The sequence below is a fragment of the Oncorhynchus nerka genome, linkage group LG24 (assembly GCF_034236695.1).
Source record: "Oncorhynchus nerka isolate Pitt River linkage group LG24, Oner_Uvic_2.0, whole genome shotgun sequence".
Lineage (NCBI taxonomy): Eukaryota > Metazoa > Chordata > Actinopteri > Salmoniformes > Salmonidae > Oncorhynchus > Oncorhynchus nerka.
In genome coordinates, this window is record NC_088419.1 from 928,709 (window position 1) to 948,344 (window position 19,636).

The 19,636-nt window shown below is 39.4% G+C and overlaps 1 protein-coding gene across 3 annotated transcripts in view; it reads left to right on the plus strand.

Annotated features, from left to right (window-relative positions):
• Positions 1–19,636, plus strand: part of LOC115119818 (T-box transcription factor TBX18-like) — a 40,835-nt gene that overhangs the window by 20,719 nt on the left and 480 nt on the right. For 2 of the 3 annotated variants that reach the window (XM_029648705.2, XM_065008539.1), the window contains exons 8-10: positions 14,621–16,563; positions 16,694–16,763; positions 16,821–19,636. The exon at positions 16,821–19,636 is cut by the window's right edge and continues 480 nt beyond it. In XM_029648705.2, the coding sequence (XP_029504565.1) occupies positions 14,621–15,174 (554 nt within the window). In that variant the 3' untranslated portion in view covers positions 15,175–16,563; positions 16,694–16,763; positions 16,821–19,636. The remainder of the gene's footprint in view (positions 1–14,620; positions 16,564–16,693; positions 16,764–16,820) is intronic. The other variant, XM_029648704.2, reaches the window with a different exon arrangement.

Here is a 19,636-nt window from a genome sequence, read left to right on the forward strand (position 1 = left end):
TTGTACTGACTGACTGTGATATGTGGTCTTAGTTGTACTGACTGTGATATGTGGTCTTAGTTGTACTGACTGTGATATGTGGTCTTAGTTGTACTGACTGTGATATGTGGTCTTAGTTGTACTGACTGTGATATGTGGTCTTAGTTGTACTGACTGTGATATGTGGTCTTAGTTGTACTGACTGTGATATGTGGTCTTAGTTGTACTGACTATAACTGTGATATGTGGTCTTAGTTGTACTGACTATAACTGTGATATGTGGTCTTAGTTGTACTGACTGTGATATGTGGTCTTAGTTGTCTTAGTTGTATGTGGTCTTAGTTGTACTGACTGTGATATGTGGTCTTAGTTGTACTGACTATAACTGTGATATGTGGTCTTAGTTGTACTGACTATAACTGTGATATGTGGTCTTAGTTGTACTGACTGTGATATGTGGTCTTAGTTGTACTGACTGTGATATGTGGTCTTAGTTGTACTGACTGTGATATGTGGTCTTAGTTGTACTGACTATAACTGTGATATGTGGTCTTAGTTGTACTGACTATAACTGTGATATGTGGTCTTAGTTGTACTGACTATAACTGTGATATGTGGTCTTAGTTGTACTGACTGTGATATGTGGTCTTAGTTGTACTGACTGTGATATGTGGTCTTAGTTGTACTGACTGTGATATGTGGTCTTAGTTGTACTGACTATAACTGTGATATGTGGTCTTAGTTGTACTGACTGTGATATGTGGTCTTAGTTGTACTGACTGTGATATGTGGTCTTAGTTGTACTGACTGTGATATGTGGTCTTAGTTGTACTGACTGTGATATGTGGTCTTAGTTGTACTGACTGTGATATGTGGTCTTAGTTGTACTGACTATAACTGTGATATGTGGTCTTAGTTGTACTGACTGTGATATGTGGTCTTAGTTGTACTGACTATAACTGTGATATGTGGTCTTAGTTGTACTGACTATAACTGTGATATGTGGTCTTAGTTGTACTGACTATAACTGTGATATGTGGTCTTACTGTAACTGTGATACTGGTCTTATACTGACTGTGATATGTGGTCTTAGTTGTACTGACTGTGATATGTGGTCTTAGTTGTACTGACTGTGATATGTGGTCTTAGTTGTACTGACTGTGATATGTGGTCTTAGTTGTACTGACTGTGATATGTGGTCTTAGTTGTACTGACTATAACTGTGATATGTGGTCTTAGTTGTACTGACTGTGATATGTGGTCTTAGTTGTACTGACTGTGATATGTGGTCTTAGTTGTACTGACTGTGATATGTGGTCTTAGTTGTACTGACTGTGATATGTGGTCTTAGTTGTACTGACTGTGATATGTGGTCTTAGTTGTACTGACTGTGATATGTGGTCTTAGTTGTACTGACTGTGATATGTGGTCTTAGTTGTACTGACTGTGATATGTGGTCTTAGTTGTACTGACTATAACTGTGATATGTGGTCTTAGTTGTACTGATGTGGTCTATAACTGTGATATGTGGTCTTAGTTGTACTGACTGTGATATGTGGTCTTAGTTGTACTGTGATATGTGGTCTTAGTTGTACTGACTGTGATATGTGGTCTTAGTTGTACTGACTGTGATATGTGGTCTTAGTTGTACTGACTGTGATATGTGGTCTTAGTTGTACTGACTATGACTGTGATATGTGGTCTTAGTTGTACTGACTGTGATATGTGGTCTTAGTTGTACTGACTATAACTGTGATATGTGGTCTTAATTGTACTGACTATAACAGTGATATGTGGTCTTAGTTGTACTGACTATAACTGTGATATGTGGTCTTAGTTGTACTGACTATAACTGTGATATGTGGTCTTAGTTGTACTGACTATAACTGTGATATGAGTTCTTAGTTGTACTGACTGTGATATGTGGTCTTAGTTGTACTGACTGTGATATGTGGTCTTAGTTGTACTGACTGACTATACTGACTGTGATATGTGGTCTTAGTTGTACTGACTGTGATATGTGGTCTTAGTTGTACTGACTATATGTGGTCTTACTGTGATATGTGGTCTTAGTTGTACTGACTGTGATATGTGGTCTTAGTTGTACTGACTGTGATATGTGGTCTTAGTTGTACTGACTGACTGTGATATGTGGTCTTAGTTGTACTGACTATGATATGTGGTCTTAGTTGTACTGACTGTGATATGTGGTCTTAGTTGTACTGACTGTGATATGTGGTCTTAGTTGTACTGACTGTGATATGTGGTCTTAGTTGTACTGACTATAACTGTGATATGTGGTCTTAGTTGTACTGACTGTGATATGTTGTCTTAGTTGTACTGACTATAACTGTGATATGTGGTCTTAGTTGTACTGACTGTGATATGTGGTCTTAGTTGTACTGACTGTGATATGTGGTCTTAGTTGTACTGACTGTGATATGTGGTCTTAGTTGTACTGACTGTGATATGTGGTCTTAGTTGTACTGACTATGACTGTGATATGTGGTCTTAGTTGTACTACTGACTGTGATATGTGGTCTTAGTTGTACTGACTATAACTGTGATATGTGGTCTTAGTTGTACTGACTGATGTGGTCTATAACTGTGATATGTGGTCTTAGTTGTACTGACTGATATGTGGTCTGTGATACTGTGGTCTTAGTTGTACTGACTATAACTGTGATATGTGGTCTTAGTTGTACTGACTGTGATATATAGTTGTACTGACTGTGATATGTGGTCTTAGTTGTACTGACTGTGATATGTGGTCTTAGTTGTACTGACTATAACTGTGATATGTGGTCTTAGTTGTACTGACTGTGATATGTGGTCTTAGTTGTACTGACTGTGATATGTGGTCTTAGTTGTACTGACTGTGATATGTGGTCTTAGTTGTACTGACTATAACTGTGATATGTGGTCTTAGTTGTACTGACTGTGATATGTGGTCTTAGTTGTACTGACTGTGATATGTGGTCTTAGTTGTACTGACTGTGATATGTGGTCTTAGTGGTCTTAGTTGTACTGACTATAACTGTGATATGTGGTCTTAGTTGTACTGACTGTGATATGTGGTCTTAGTTGTGACTGACTGTGATATGTGGTCTTAGTTGTACTGACTGTGATATGGTCTTAGTTGTCTGTGATAGTTGTACTGACTGTGATATGTGGTCTTAGTTGTACTGACTGTGATATAACTGTGATATGTGGTCTTAGTTGTACTGATGTGGTCTATACTGACTGTGATATGTGGTCTTAGTTGTACTGACTGTGATATGTGGTCTTAGTTGTACTGACTGTGATATGTGGTCTTAGTTGTACTGACTGTGATATGTGGTCTTAGTTGTACTGACTGTGATATGTGGTCTTAGTTGTACTGACTGTGATATGTGGTCTTATAACTGTGATATGTGGTCTTAGTTGTACTGACTGTGATATGTGGTCTTAGTTGTACTGACTATAACTGTGATATGTGGTCTTAGTTGTACTGACTGTGATATGTGGTCTTAGTTGTACTTACTGTGTTGATATGTGGTCTTAGTTGTACTGTGATATGTGGTCTTAGTTGTACTGACTATAACTGTGATATGTGGTCTTAGTTGTACTGACTATAACTGTACTGACTATAATGATATGTGGTCTTAGTTGTGACTGATGTGGTCTAGTTGTAACTGTGATATGTGGTCTTAGTTGTACTGACTGTGATATGTGGTCTTAGTTGTACTGACTGTGATATGTGGTCTTAGTTGTACTGACTGTGATATGTGGTCTTAGTTGTACTGACTATAACTATACTGACTGTGATATGTGGTCTTAGTTGTACTGACTACTGTGATATGTGGTCTTAGTTGTACTGACTGATATGTGGTCTTATAACTGTGATATGTGGTCTTAGTTGTACTGACTGTGATATGTGGTCTTAGTTGTACTGACTGTGATATAACTGTGATATGTGGTCTTAGTTGTACTGACTGTGATATGTGGTCTTAGTTGTACTGACTGTGATATGTGGTCTTAGTTGTACTGACTGTGATATGTGGTCTTAGTTGTACTGACTATAACTGTGATATGTGGTCTTAGTTGTACTGACTGTGATATGTGGTCTTAGTTGTACTGACTATAACTGTGATATGTGGTCTTAGTTGTACTGACTATGTGATATGTGGTCTTAGTTGTACTGACTATAACTGTGATATGTGGTCTTAGTTGTACTGACTGTGATATGTGGTCTTAGTTGTACTGACTATTGTGATATGTGGTCTTAGTTGTACTGACTGTGATATGTGGTCTTAGTTGTACTGACTGTGATATGTGGTCTTAGTTGTACTGACTATAACTGTGATATGTGGTCTTAGTTGTACTGACTATAACTGTGATATTGGTCTTAGTTGACTATAACTGTGATATGTGGTCTTAGTTGTACTGACTGTGATATGTGGTCTTAGTTGTACTGACTGTGATATGTGGTTTTAGTTGTACTGACTGTGATATGTGGTCTTAGTTGTACTGACTGTGATATGTCTTACTGTCTATAGTTGTACTGACTGACTGTGATATGTGGTCTTAGTTGTACTGACTGTGATATGTGGTCTTAGTTGTACTGACTGTGATATGTGGTCTTAGTTGTACTGACTATAACTGTGATATGTGGTCTTAGTTGTACTGACTGTGATATGTGGTCTTAGTTTGTACTGACTGTGATATGTGGTCTTAGTTGTACTGACTGTGATATGTGGTCTTAGTTGTATGACTGTGTGGTCTTAGTTGTACTGACTATAACTGTGATATGTGGTCTTAGTTGTACTGACTGTGATATGTGGTCTTAGTTGTACTGACTGTGATATGTGGTCTTGTTGGTCTTAGTTGTACTGACTATAACTGTGATATGTGGTCTTAGTTGTACTGACTGTGATATGTGGTCTTAGTTGTACTGACTATAACTGTGATATGTGGTCTTAGTTGTACTGACTATAACTGTGATATGTGGTCTTAGTTGTACTGACTATAACTGTGATATGTGGTCTTAGTTGTACTGATATGTGGTTTTAGTTGTAACTGTGATATGTGGTCTTAGTTGTACTGACTATAACTGTGATATGTGGTCTTAGTTGTACTGACTGTGATATGTGGTCTTAGTTGTACTGACTATAACTGTGATATGTGGTCTTAGTTGTACTACTGACTGTGATATGTGGTCTTAGTTGTACTGACTGTGATATGTGGTCTTAGTTGTACTGACTGTGATATGTGGTCTTAGTTGTACTGACTATAACTGTGATATGTGGTCTTAGTTGTACTGACTGTGATATGTGGTCTTAGTTGTACTGACTATGACTGTGATATGTGGTCTTAGTTGTATGACTGTGATATGTGGTCTTAGTTGTACTGACTGTGATATGTGGTCTTAGTTGTACTGACTGTGATATGTGGTCTTAGTTGTACTGACTGTGATATGTGGTCTTAGTTGTACTGACTATAACTGTGATATGTGGTCTTAGTTGTACTGACTATAGTTGTACTGTGATATGTGGTCTTAGTTGTACTGACTGTGATATGTGGTCTTAGTTGTACTGACTGTGATATGTGGTCTTAGTTGTACTGACTGTGATATGTGGTCTTAGTTGTACTGACTGTGATATGTGGTCTTAGTTGTACTGACTGTGATATGTGGTCTTAGTTGTACTGACTGTGATATGTGGTCTTAGTTGTACTGACTATGGTCTGTGATATGTGGTCTTAGTTGTACTGACTATAACTGTGATATGTGGTCTTAGTTGTACTGACTATAACTGTGATATGTGGTCTTAGTTGTACTGACTATAACTGTGATATGTGGTCTTAGTTGTACTGACTGTGATATGTGGTCTTAGTTGTACTGACTGTGATATGTGGTCTTAGTTGACTGACTGTGATATGGTCTTAGTTGTACTGACTATGATATGTGGTCTTAGTTGTACTGACTGTGATATGTGGTCTTAGTTGTACTGACTATAACTGTGATATGTGGTCTTAGTTGTACTGACTATAACTGTGATATGTGGTCTTAGTTGTACTGACTGTGATATGTGGTCTTAGTTGTACTGACTGTGATATGTGGTCTTAGTTGTACTGACTATAACTGTGATATGTGGTCTTAGTTGTACTGACTATAACTGTGATATGTGGTCTTAGTTGTACTGACTGTGATATGTGGTCTTAGTTGTACTGACTATAACTGTGATATGTGGTCTTAGTTGTACTGACTGTGATATGTGGTCTTAGTTGTACTGACTATAACTGTGATATGTGGTCTTAGTTGTACTGACTGTGATATGTGGTCTTAGTTGTACTGACTGTGATATGTGGTCTTAGTTGTACTGACTGTGATATGTGGTTTTAGTTGTACTGACTATAACTGTGATATGTGGTCTTAGTTGTACTGACTGTGATATGTGGTCTTAGTTGTACTGACTATAACTGTGATATGTGGTCTTAGTTGTACTGACTGTGAAATGTTGTCTTAGTTGTACTGACTATAACTGTGATATGTGGTCTTAGTTGTACTGACTGTGATATGTGGTCTTAGTTGTACTGACTGTGATATGTGGTCTTAGTTGTACTGACTGTGATATGTGGTCTTAGTTGTACTGACTGTGATATGTGGTCTTAGTTGTACTGACTGTGATATGTGGTCTTAGTTGTACTGACTGTGATATGTGGTTTTAGTTGTTGATATGTGGTCTGACTATAACTGTGATATGTGGTCTTAGTTGTACTGACTATAACTGTGATATGTGGTCTTAGTTGTACTGACTATAACTGTGATATGTGGTCTTAGTTGTACTGACTGTGATATGTGGTCTTAGTTGTACTGACTATAACTGTGATATGTGGTCTTAGTTGTACTGACTGTGATATGTGGTCTTAGTTGTACTGACTGTGATATGTGGTCTTAGTTGTTGTAACTGTGATATGATATGTGGTCTTAGTTGTACTGACTATAACTGTGATATGTGGTCTTAGTTGTACTGACTATGTGGTCTTAACTGTAATATGTGGTCTTAGTTGTACTGACTATAACTGTGATATGTGGTCTTAGTTGTACTGACTGTGATATGTGGTCTTAGTTGTACTGATGTGGTCTGTTGTACTGACTGTGGTTTAGTTGTACTGACTGTGATATGTGGTCTTAGTTGTACTGACTGTGATATGTGGTCTTAGTTGTACTGACTATAACTGTGATATGTGGTCTTAGTTGTACTGACTGTGAAATGTTGTCTTAGTTGTACTGACTATAACTGTGATATGTGGTCTTAGTTGTACTGACTGTGATATGTGGTCTTAGTTGTACTGACTGTGATATGTGGTCTTAGTTGTACTGACTGTGATATGTGGTCTTAGTTGTACTGACTATAACTGTGATATGTGGTCTTAGTTGTACTGACTGTGATATGTGGTCTTAGTTGTACTGACTGTGATATGTGGTCTTAGTTGTACTGACTATAACTGTGATATGTGGTCTTAGTTGTACTGACTATAACTGTGATATGTGGTCTTAGTTGTACTGACTGTGATATGTGGTCTTAGTTGTACTGACTATAACTGTGATATTTGGTCTTAGTTGTACTGACTGTGATATGTGGTCTTAGTTGTACTGACTGTGATATGTGGTCTTAGTTGTACTGACTATAACTGTGATATGTGGTCTTAGTTGTACTGACTATAACTGTGATATGTGGTCTTAGTTGTACTGACTATAACTGTGATATGTGGTCTTAGTTGTACTGACTGTGATATGTGGTCTTAGTTGTACTGACTGTGATATGTGGTTTTAGTTGTACTGACTGTGATATGTGGTCTTAGTTGTACTGACTGTGATATGTGGTCTTAGTTGTACTGACTGTGATATGTGGTCTTAGTTGTACTGACTGTGATATGTGGTCTTAGTTGTACTGACTATAACTGTGATATGTGGTCTTAGTTGTACTGACTGTGATATGTGGTCTTAGTTGTACTGACTATAACTGTGATATGTGGTCTTAGTTGTACTGACTATAACTGTGATATGTGGTTTTAGTTGTACTGACTGTGATATGTGGTCTTAGTTGACTATAACTGTGATATGTGTTCTTATAACTGTGATATGTGGTCTTAGTTGTACTGACTATAACTGTGATATGTGGTCTTAGTTGTACTGACTGTGATATGTGGTCTTAGTTGTACTGACTGTGATATGTGGTCTTAGTTGTACTGACTGTGATATGTAGTTGTCTTAGTTGTACTGACTGTGATATGTGGTCTTAGTTGTACTGACTATAACTGTGATATGTGGTCTTAGTTGTACTGACTGTGATATGTGGTCTTAGTTGTACTGACTATAACTGTGATATTTGGTCTTAGTTGTACTGACTGTGATATGGGGTCTTAGTTGTACTGACTGTGATATGTGGTCTTAGTTGTACTGACTGTGATATGTGGTCTTAGTTGTACTGATGTGGTCTTATAACTGTGATATGTGGTCTTAGTTGTACTGACTATAACTGTGATATGTGGTCTTAGTTGTACTGACTATAACTGTGATATGTGGTCTTAGTTGTACTGACTATAACTGTGATATGTGGTCTTAGTTGTACTGACTATAACTGTGATATGTGGTCTTAGTTGTACTGACTGTGATATGTGGTCTTAGTTGTACTGACTGTGATATGTGGTTTTAGTTGTACTGACTGTGATATGTGGTCTTAGTTGTACTGACTGTGATATGTGGTCTTAGTTGTACTGACTGTGATATGTGGTCTTAGTTGTACTGACTGTGATATGTGGTCTTAGTTGTACTGACTATAACTGTGATATGTGGTCTTAGTTGTACTGACTGTGATATGTGGTCTTAGTTGTACTGACTATAACTGTGATATGTGGTCTTAGTTGTACTGACTATAACTGTGATATGTGGTCTTAGTTGTACTGACTGTGATATGTGGTCTTAGTTGTACTGACTATAACTGTGATATGTGGTCTTAGTTGTACTGACTATAACTGTGATATGTGGTTTTAGTTGTACTGACTGTGATATGTGGTCTTAGTTGTACTGACTGTGATATGTGGTCTTAGTTGTACTGACTGTGATATGTGGTCTTAGTTGTACTGACTGTGATATGTGGTCTTAGTTGTACTGACTATAACTGTGATATGTGGTCTTAGTTGTACTGACTGTGATATGTGGTCTTAGTTGTACTGACTATAACTGTGATATGTGGTCTTAGTTGTACTGACTGTGATATGTGGTCTTAGTTGTACTGACTATAACTGTGATATGTGGTCTTAGTTGTACTGACTATAACTGTGATATGTGGTCTTAGTTGTACTGACTGATGTGGTCTTAGTTGTACTGACTGTGATATGTGGTCTTAGTTGTACTGACTATAACTGTGATATGTGGTCTTAGTTGTACTGACTATAACTGTGAAATGTTGTCTTAGTTGTACTGACTATAACTGTGATATGTGGTCTTAGTTGTACTGACTGTGATATGTGGTCTTAGTTGTACTGACTGTGATATGTGGTCTTAGTTGTACTGACTGTGATATGTGGTCTTAGTTGTACTGACTGTGATATGTGGTCTTAGTTGTACTGACTATAACTGTGATATGTGGTCTTAGTTGTACTGACTGTGATATGTGGTTTTAGTTGTACTGACTATAACTGTGATATTTGGTCTTAGTTGTACTGACTGTGATATGCGGTCTTAGTTGTACTGACTGTGATATGTGGTCTTAGTTGTACTGACTGTGATATGTGGTCTTAGTTGTACTGACTATAACTGTGATATGTGGTCTTAGTTGTACTGACTATAACTGTGATATGTGGTCTTAGTTGTACTGACTATAACTGTGATATGTGGTCTTAGTTTTACTGACTGTGATATGTGGTCTTAGTTGTACTGACTGTGATATGTGGTTTTAGTTGTACTGACTGTGATATGTGGTCTTAGTTGTACTGACTGTGATATGTGGTCTTAGTTGTACTGACTGTGATATGTGGTCTTAGTTGTACTGACTGTGATATGTGGTCTTAGTTGTACTGACTATAACTGTGATATGTGGTCTTAGTTGTACTGACTGTGATATGTGGTCTTAGTTGTACTGACTATAACTGTGATATGTGGTCTTAGTTGTACTGACTATAACTGTGATATGTGGTCTTAGTTGTACTGACTGTGATATGTGGTCTTAGTTGTACTGACTATAACTGTGATATGTGGTCTTAGTTGTACTGACTGTGATATGTGGTCTTAGTTGTACTGACTATAACTGTGATATGTGGTCTTAGTTGTACTGACTGTGATATGTGGTCTTAGTTGTACTGACTGTGATATGTGGTCTTAGTTGTGCTGACTGTGATATGTGGTTTTAGTTGTACTGACTATAACTGTGATATGTGGTCTTAGTTGTACTGACTGTGATATGTGGTCTTAGTTGTACTGACTATAACTGTGATATGTGGTCTTAGTTGTACTGACTGTGAAATGTTGTCTTAGTTGTACTGACTATAACTGTGATATGTGGTCTTAGTTGTACTGACTGTGATATGTGGTCTTAGTTGTACTGACCGTGATATGTGGTCTTAGTTCTACTGACTGTGATATGTGGTCTTAGTTGTACTGACTGTGATATGTGGTCTTAGTTGTACTGACTGTGATATGTGGTCTTAGTTGTACTGACTGTGATATGTGGTCTTAGTTGTACTGACTATAACTGTGATATGTGGTCTTAGTTGTACTGACTATAACTGTGATATGTGGTCTTAGTTGTACTGACTATAACTGTGATATGTGGTCTTAGTTGTACTGACTGTGATATGTGGTATTAGTTGTACTGACTATAACTGTGATATTTGGTCTTAGTTGTACTGACTGTGATATGCGGTCTTAGTTGTACTGACTGTGATATGTGGTCTTAGTTGTACTGACTGTGATATGTGGTCTTAGTTGTACTGACTGTGATATGTGGTCTTAGTTGTACTGACTATAACTGTGATGTGGTCTTATACTATAACTGTGATATGTGGTCTTAGTTGTACTGACTGTGATATGTGGTCTTAGTTGTACTGACTGTGATATGTGGTCTTAGTTGTACTGACTATAACTGTGATATGTGGTTTTAGTTGTACTGACTGTGATATGTGGTCTTAGTTGTACTGACTGTGATATGTGGTCTTAGTTGTACTGACTATAACTGTGATATGTGGTCTTAGTTGTACTGACTGTGAAATGTTGTCTTAGTTGTACTGACTATAACTGTGATATGTGGTCTTAGTTGTACTGACTGTGATATGTGGTCTTAGTTGTACTGACTGTGATATGTGGTCTTAGTTGTACTGACTGTGATATGTGGTCTTAGTTGTACTGACTATAACTGTGATATGTGGTCTTAGTTGTACTGACTGTGATATGTGGTCTTAGTTGTACTGACTGTGATATGTGGTCTTAGTTGTACTGACTATAACTGTGATATGTGGTCTTAGTTGTACTGACTATAACTGTGATATGTGGTCTTAGTTGTACTGACTGTGATATGTGGTCTTAGTTGTACTGACTGTGATATGTGGTCTTAGTTGTACTGACTGTGATATGTGGTCTTAGTTGTACTGACTATAACTGTGATATGTGGTCTTAGTTGTACTGACTGTGATATGTGGTCTTAGTTGTACTGACTGTGATATGTGGTCTTAGTTGTACTGACTGTGATATGTGGTCTTAGTTGTACTGACTATAACTGTGATATGTGGTCTTAGTTGTACTGACTGTGATATGTGGTCTTAGTTGACTATACTGACTGTGATATGTGGTCTTAGTTGTACTGACTGTGATATGTGGTCTTAGTTGTACTGACTGTGATATGTGGTCTTAGTTGTACTGACTATAACTGTGATATTTGGTCTTAGTTGTACTGACTGTGATATGCGGTCTTAGTTGTACTGACTGTGATATGTGGTCTTAGTTGTACTGACTGTGATATGTGGTCTTAGTTGTACTGACTATAACTGTGATATGTGGTCTTAGTTGTACTGACTGTGATATGTGGTCTTAGTTGTACTGACTGTGATATGTGGTCTTAGTTGTACTGACTATAACTGTGATATGTGGTCTTAGTTGTACTGACTATAACTGTGATATGTGGTCTTAGTTGTACTGACTATAACTGTGATATGTGGTCTTAGTTGTACTGACTGTGATATGTGGTCTTAGTTGTACTGACTGTGATATGTGGTTTTAGTTGTACTGACTGTGATATGTGGTCTTAGTTGTACTGACTGTGATATGTGGTCTTAGTTGTACTGACTATAACTGTGATATGTGGTCTTAGTTGTACTGACTGTGATATGTGGTCTTAGTTGTACTGACTGTGATATGTGGTCTTAGTTGTACTGACTATAACTGTGATATGTGGTCTTAGTTGTACTGACTGTGATATGTGGTCTTAGTTGTACTGACTATAACTGTGATATGTGGTCTTAGTTGTACTGACTATAACTGTGATATGTGGTCTTAGTTGTACTGACTGTGATATGTGGTCTTAGTTGTACTGACTATAACTGTGATATGTGGTCTTAGTTGTACTGACTGTGATATGTGGTCTTAGTTGTACTGACTATAACTGTGATATGTGGTCTTAGTTGTACTGACTGTGAAATGTTGTCTTAGTTGTACTGACTATAACTGTGATATGTGGTCTTAGTTGTACTGACTGTGATATGTGGTCTTAGTTGTACTGACTGTGATATGTGGTCTTAGTTGTGCTGACTGTGATATGTGGTTTTAGTTGTACTGACTATAACTGTGATATGTGGTCTTAGTTGTACTGACTGTGATATGTGGTCTTAGTTGTACTGACTATAACTGTGATATGTGGTCTTAGTTGTACTGACTGTGAAATGTGGTTTTAGTTGTACTGACTGTGATATGTGGTCTTAGTTGTACTGACTATAACTGTGATATGTTGTCTTAGTTGTACTGACTGTGATATGTGGTCTTAGTTGTACTGACTATAACTGTGATATGTTGTCTTAGTTGTACTGACTATAACTGTGATATGTGGTCTTAGTTGTACTGACTGTGATATGTGGTCTTAGTTGTACTGACTGTGATATGTGGTCTTAGTTCTACTGACTGTGATATGTGGTCTTAGTTGTACTGACTGTGATATGTGGTCTTAGTTGTACTGACTGTGATATGTGGTCTTAGTTGTACTGACTATAACTGTGATATGTGGTCTTAGTTGTACTGACTGTGATATGTGGTCTTAGTTGTACTGACTATAACTGTGATATGTGGTCTTAGTTGTACTGACTGTGATATGTGGTCTTAGTTGTACTGACTATAACTGTGATATGTGGTCTTAGTTGTACTGACTGTGATATGTGGTCTTAGTTGTACTGACTGTGATATGTGGTCTTAGTTGTACTGACTGTGATATGTGGTCTTAGTTGTACTGACTGTGATATGTGGTCTTAGTTGTACTGACTGTGATATGTGGTCTTAGTTGTACAGACTGTGATATGTGGTCTTAGTTGTACTGACTATAACTGTGATATGTGGTCTTAGTTGTACTGACTGTGATATGTGGTCTTAGTTGTACTGACTATAACTGTGATATGTGGTCTTAGTTGTACTGACTATAACTGTGATATGTGGTCTTAGTTGTACTGACTGTGATATGTGGTCTTAGTTGTACTGACTATAACTGTGATATGTGGTCTTAGTTGTACTGACTGTGATATGTGGTCTTAGTTGTACTGACTGTGATATGTGGTCTTAGTTGTACTGACTATAACTGTGATATGTGGTCTTAGTTGTACTGACTGTGATATGTGGTCTTAGTTGTACTGACTGTGATATGTGGTCTTACTGACTGTGTATGTGGTCTTGACTATAACTGTGATATGTGGTCTTAGTTGTACTGACTGTGATATGTGGTCTTAGTTGTACTGACTGTGATATGTGGTCTTAGTTGTACTGACTGTGATATGTGGTCTTAGTTGTACTGACTGTGATATGTGGTCTTAGTTGTACTGACTATAACTGTGATATGTGGTCTTAGTTGTACTGACTATAACTGTGATATGTGGTCTTAGTTGTACTGACTGTGATATGTGGTCTTAGTTGTACTGACTATAACTGTGATATGTGGTCTTAGTTGTACTGACTGTGATATGTGGTCTTAGTTGTACTGACTGTGATATGTGGTCTTAGTTGTACTGACTGTGATATGTGGTCTTAGTTGTACTGACTATAACTGTGATATGTGGTCTTAGTTGTACTGACTGTGATATGTGGTCTTAGTTGTACTGACTATAACTGTGATATGTGGTCTTAGTTGTACTGACTGTGATATGTGGTCTTAGTTGTACTGACTATAACTGTGATATGTGGTCTTAGTTGTACTGACTGTGAAATGTTGTCTTAGTTGTACTGACTGTGATATGTGGTCTTAGTTGTACTGACTGTGATATGTGGTCTTAGTTTTACCGACTGACTATCACCTTAGTTGACTGGAAGTTGGTCTGCATTAGAGTGTCTGTTAAATGAATAAAAGGTCAATGTAAAATGGAACTGATTAGTTTAGTTTTTTGATGTTACTCTGTGTCTGTCACTCTGCAGGAGCCCCGGGGCCCCATGGAGGTGTTGGATCGCCTCACCTGCTCTCCTCCTCTCCTTGCTCCTCCCCCTTCCAGGTGTGGCCTCTCTCTCCCCCGGACTACAACTGCAGCCGGCCGACACACACACCCCTACATCGCTACAGTAACCTCCCCGAGCCTTTCCCCTCTCCTACGTCGCGAGGACCGTCAGCCTATGACAGCGAAGGATTCTGCTCTATGTCCCTCCCTCCCTCTCAGATTGGCTATCTACAAAACCCTGCCCACCAGGGTTACGGAAGTCTCCGCCTCCACTCCCCCCCTTACGGTCTCTACGGTTACACCTTCCCCCCCTCCCCCCGCCTCATTGCCAGCCCAGACAAGATGGCGGCTGCTTCTGCCGCTGCAGCCAATCAGAACCCTTTTCTCGGCTCCTCACCCAGCGGAACCCTGGCGGACAGTCTGGGCATGCTCAGTGGAGGCCAGCATGCCAACTTCCTGTTTGACTCTCGGACGCTGGGAATGGCTGGCAGCCAGTCAGGGGGAGGGGCTTCACAGGTCACTACCCACATGGGCTGAGAAATACTCCGACCCTGACCCCCAGGGTTGCTTTCGCAAATAGCTGCTTCTCCGGGTAGGACATGGGTTTGGAACTCTGGAATAAATCACCAGCCAATGAGGTTTGATGAGACATCTCACGGACCTATGAGGAGACAGAGAGAGATGGAGAGAGAGAGAGGAAACAGAGCGAGACAGCTTTGGTGACGTTTGTGTGAGCGCTAAGAAAGATAAAGAGAGAACGTCAAACTCCGCTGACTAATGGGATATTGTTGTTGTTGTTGTTGTTTGTAAGTATGTTATTAAAGGACTAAATAAACAGAAGCTTCTGAGAGACTGAAACAGCTGCGTTGGAGGAGATCTGGGGGTCTGATACAAGTCTGGAGACCTGAGAGAATAAACACACCCACCAACAAGCCCCGGAGCTGGAGATTCAACATCTGGAAGAATCGGGAAATAAACACTACGAACACTTCAGCACCTGTGGTTTCCTATACAGCGTCTCTGAACAGTTATAACCTCACACAGCTCCTAGGAACAGAGTTGACACAGTGACAGGTCTCCTATACAGCGTCTCTCAACAGTTATAACCTCACACAGCTCTTAGGAACAGAGTTGACACAGTGAGAGGTCTCCTATACAGCGTCTCTGAACAGTTATAACCTCACACAGCTCCTAGGAACAGAGTTGACACAGTGAGAGGTCTCCTATACAGCGTCTCTGAACAGTTATAACCTCACACAGCTCCTAGGAACAGAGTTGACACAGTGAGAGGTCTCCTATACAGCGTCTCTGAACAGTTATAACCTCACACAGCTCCTAGGAACAGAGTTGACACAGTGAGAGGTCTCCTATACAGCGTCTCTGAACAGTTATAACCTCACACAGCTCCTAGGAACAGAGTTGACAGTGAGAGGTCTCCTATACAGCGTCTCTGAACAGTTATAACCTCACACAGCTCCTAGGAACAGAGTTGACAGTGAGAGGTCTCCTATACAGCGTCTCTGAACAGTTATAACCTCACACAGCTCCTAGGAACAGAGTTGACAGTGAGAGGTCTCCTATACAGCGTCTCTGAACAGTTATAACCTCACACAGCTCCTAGGAACAGAGTTGACAGTGAGAGGTCTCCTATACAGCGTCTCTGAACAGTTATAACCTCACACAGCTCCTAGGAACAGAGTTGACACAGTGAGAGGTCTCCTATACAGCGTCTCTGAACAGTTATAACCTCACACAGCTCCTAGGAACAGAGTTGACACAGTGAGAGGTCTCCTATACAGCGTCTCTGAACAGTTATAACCTCACACAGCTCCTAGGAACAGAGTTGACAGTGAGAGGTCTCCTATACAGCGTCTCTGAACAGTTATAACCTCACACAGCTCCTAGGAACAGAGTTGACAGTGAGAGGTCCTACAGCGTCTCTGAACAGTTATAACCTCACACAGCTCCTAGGAACAGAGTTGACAGTGAAAGGATACAGCGTCTCTGAACAGTTCAACCTCACACAGCTCTAGGAACAGAGTTGACACAGTGAGAGGTCTCCTATACAGCGTCTCTGAACAGTTATAACCTCACACAGCTCCTAGGAACAGAGTTGACAGTGAGAGGTCTCCTATACAGCGTCTCTGAACAGTTATAACCTCACACAGAGTTGACAGTGAGAGGCCTACTGATATATATGAATGTTGTTATAAAGGTCTGTATTCCCATGCCAAAGATACAGTGTCAGTCAATCTGCAATGTTTCCCTATTCCTTATGTAGTGCACTTCTCCTGGCTGCAAACCTATAAAGCAGCCCTATGAAGCTCTGGCCTAAAGTAGTGCACTATATAGGGAATAGGACTCTGGCCTAAAGTAGTGCACTATATAGGGAATAGGACTCTGGCCTAAAGTAGTGCACTATATAGGGAATAGGACTCTGGCCTAAAGTAGAGCACTATATAGGGAATAGGACTCTGGCCTAAAGTAGAGCACTATATAGGGAATAGGACTCTGGCCTAAAGTAGAGCACTATATAGGGAATAGGACTCTGGCCTAAAGTAGAGCACTATAGAGGGAATAGGACTCTGGCCTAAAGTAGTGCACTATATAGGGAATAGGACTCTGGCCTAAAGTAGTGCACTATATAGGGAATAGGACTCTGGCCTAAAGTAGAGCACTATATAGGGAATAGGACTCTGGCCTAAAGTAGTGCACTATATAGGGAATAGGGCTTACATCACACGTTGTGTGTGTGGCATGTTTTAACTATTTGACATAAAGGTGTCATAACTGCTTATAACCTTTATACATAATGAACTGTGTTAATGGTGGGTCATGTGACCTAACGCACTTACTGCCAACACACACACATGCACGCACGCACACACACACACACACACACACACACACACACACACACACACACACACACACACACACACACACACACACACACACACACACACACACACACACACACACATTTCCTGCCAACCCACAGCGTTCTGCCTGGCCTCTGTCTATGACGGACAAGCAGCTTCATGAGCCAAAAAAAACAATAAAAAGTATAATATTATTACACACTAACCATCAGAGAACCTGTTTCACACAGATCCTTTTTGTAATATATCAAGCATCAAATATGTGTGAGTGAGAGAGAGAGAAATATGTGTGTGTGTGTGTGTATGAATCTCAGAAACAGAAGTCCAAACCCTTGTAAACAGAACATTTCAAAGGTTAAAGGTTAAGGTTTGGGAAGGCTTAAAACGAAAAGGCAACAAATGTAAAACAAGTGTCTATCTGCTGAACACGCGGAGCCATAAACCAAGCAGCCTGAAATATAAACACAACATGCAACAATTAAAAAAATGTTATTCAGTTAATGTAAGGAAATCAATCAATTGAAATAAATAAATTAGGCCCTAATCTATGGATTTGAATACTGGGCAAGAGCGCAGCCGTTGGTGTGCCTGGGAGGGCATATGAGCCAGGCCCACCCACTGGGGAGCCAGGCTCAGGCAATCAGATTTAGTTTTTCCCACAAAAGGGCTTCATTAAAGAGACAAATTCTCCTTAGTTTCATCAGCTGTCCGGGTGGTTGGTCTCAGAAGAACCCACAGGTGAAGATGCCTGATGTGGAGATCCGGGGCTGGTGTGGTTACACGTGGTTTGTGGTTGTGAGGTCAGTTGGATGTACTGCCAAATTCTCAAAAAGGATGCTGGAGGCGGCTTATGGTAGAGAATATTAATTTCTCTGGCAACATGGTGGACATTCCTGCAGTCAGCGTTCCAATTACACACACCCTAAAATCTTAAGACATCTGTGGCATTGTGTTGTGTGACAACATTGCACATTTGAGAGTGAACTTTTATTGTCCCAGCACAAGGTGCACCTGTGTAATGACCATGCTGTTTATAATCAGCTTCTGGATATGCTGCAACTGACAGGTGGATGAATCATCTTGGCAAAGATAGGGATGTAAACAGGGATGTGAGCACATTTTTCACAACATTTGAGAGAAATAGGCTTTCTGTACATGTGGAAACATTCTGGGATCTTTTATTTCAGCTCATGAAACATGGGACCAACACTTACCATGTTTCATTTATATTGTTGTTCCGTAGACATATGAGGACAGTGAGGTCCGGACCTTCGTCATTTTTTCAAATTTGAAAAAAATACAGATATATATAAAAAAATATATATATTTTGTAAATAAACAATAAAGAAAATCAATTTTGGGTCATCTACATATGGATCATTTTATAAAAACACTTTTCTTCTTCATATGACGGAGTTCTAATCGTGTCGCTTTGTGAAAACTTGCAGTCGGCTCACTAGAGAAATAGGCAAAACTAGAGACGCTGCTGACAGTGTGTTAGTGAGATGCAGGACAAAGGCCACATTTAAAACCATACAGTAAAACTCCTGCCATGTCTACAGATATCCCCCAAATAACTAAAAACCCTCTCAGAGAATGGTAGGATTACTTACTTACAGCTAGAAGGATGAAGTAAGAAGCCAACATTACACAGAGCCAATCTCAGCAGGACAAAACAAAATAGGCATAATAATGCCTTCAGGAGGAAGCTGAGGAGACAGAGAGTGAGAGAGGAAGCAAGCAAAGAGAGAGGCTAGTACAGTGGTCACCAAACTTGGGGTCGGGGTCTGATGTGCGGTCCCATGAGAAAATATGTACTAATCTTATCAAACAGGTTAGGAACTTAAAAAGAGAAGATATGTTTCAATGTGAAAATCTCAACAGGACCTATCTTCCCTATAGATCCTACATTACAATACAACCACTGTATGTTACAATATGAACATCTCCACAGGACCTATCCTCCCTATAGACCTACATTACAATACAACCACTGTATGTTACAATATGAACATCTCCACAGGACCTATCCTCCCTATAGACCTACATTACAATACAACCACTGTATGTTACAATATGAACATCTCCACAGGACCTATCCTCCCTATAGACTTACA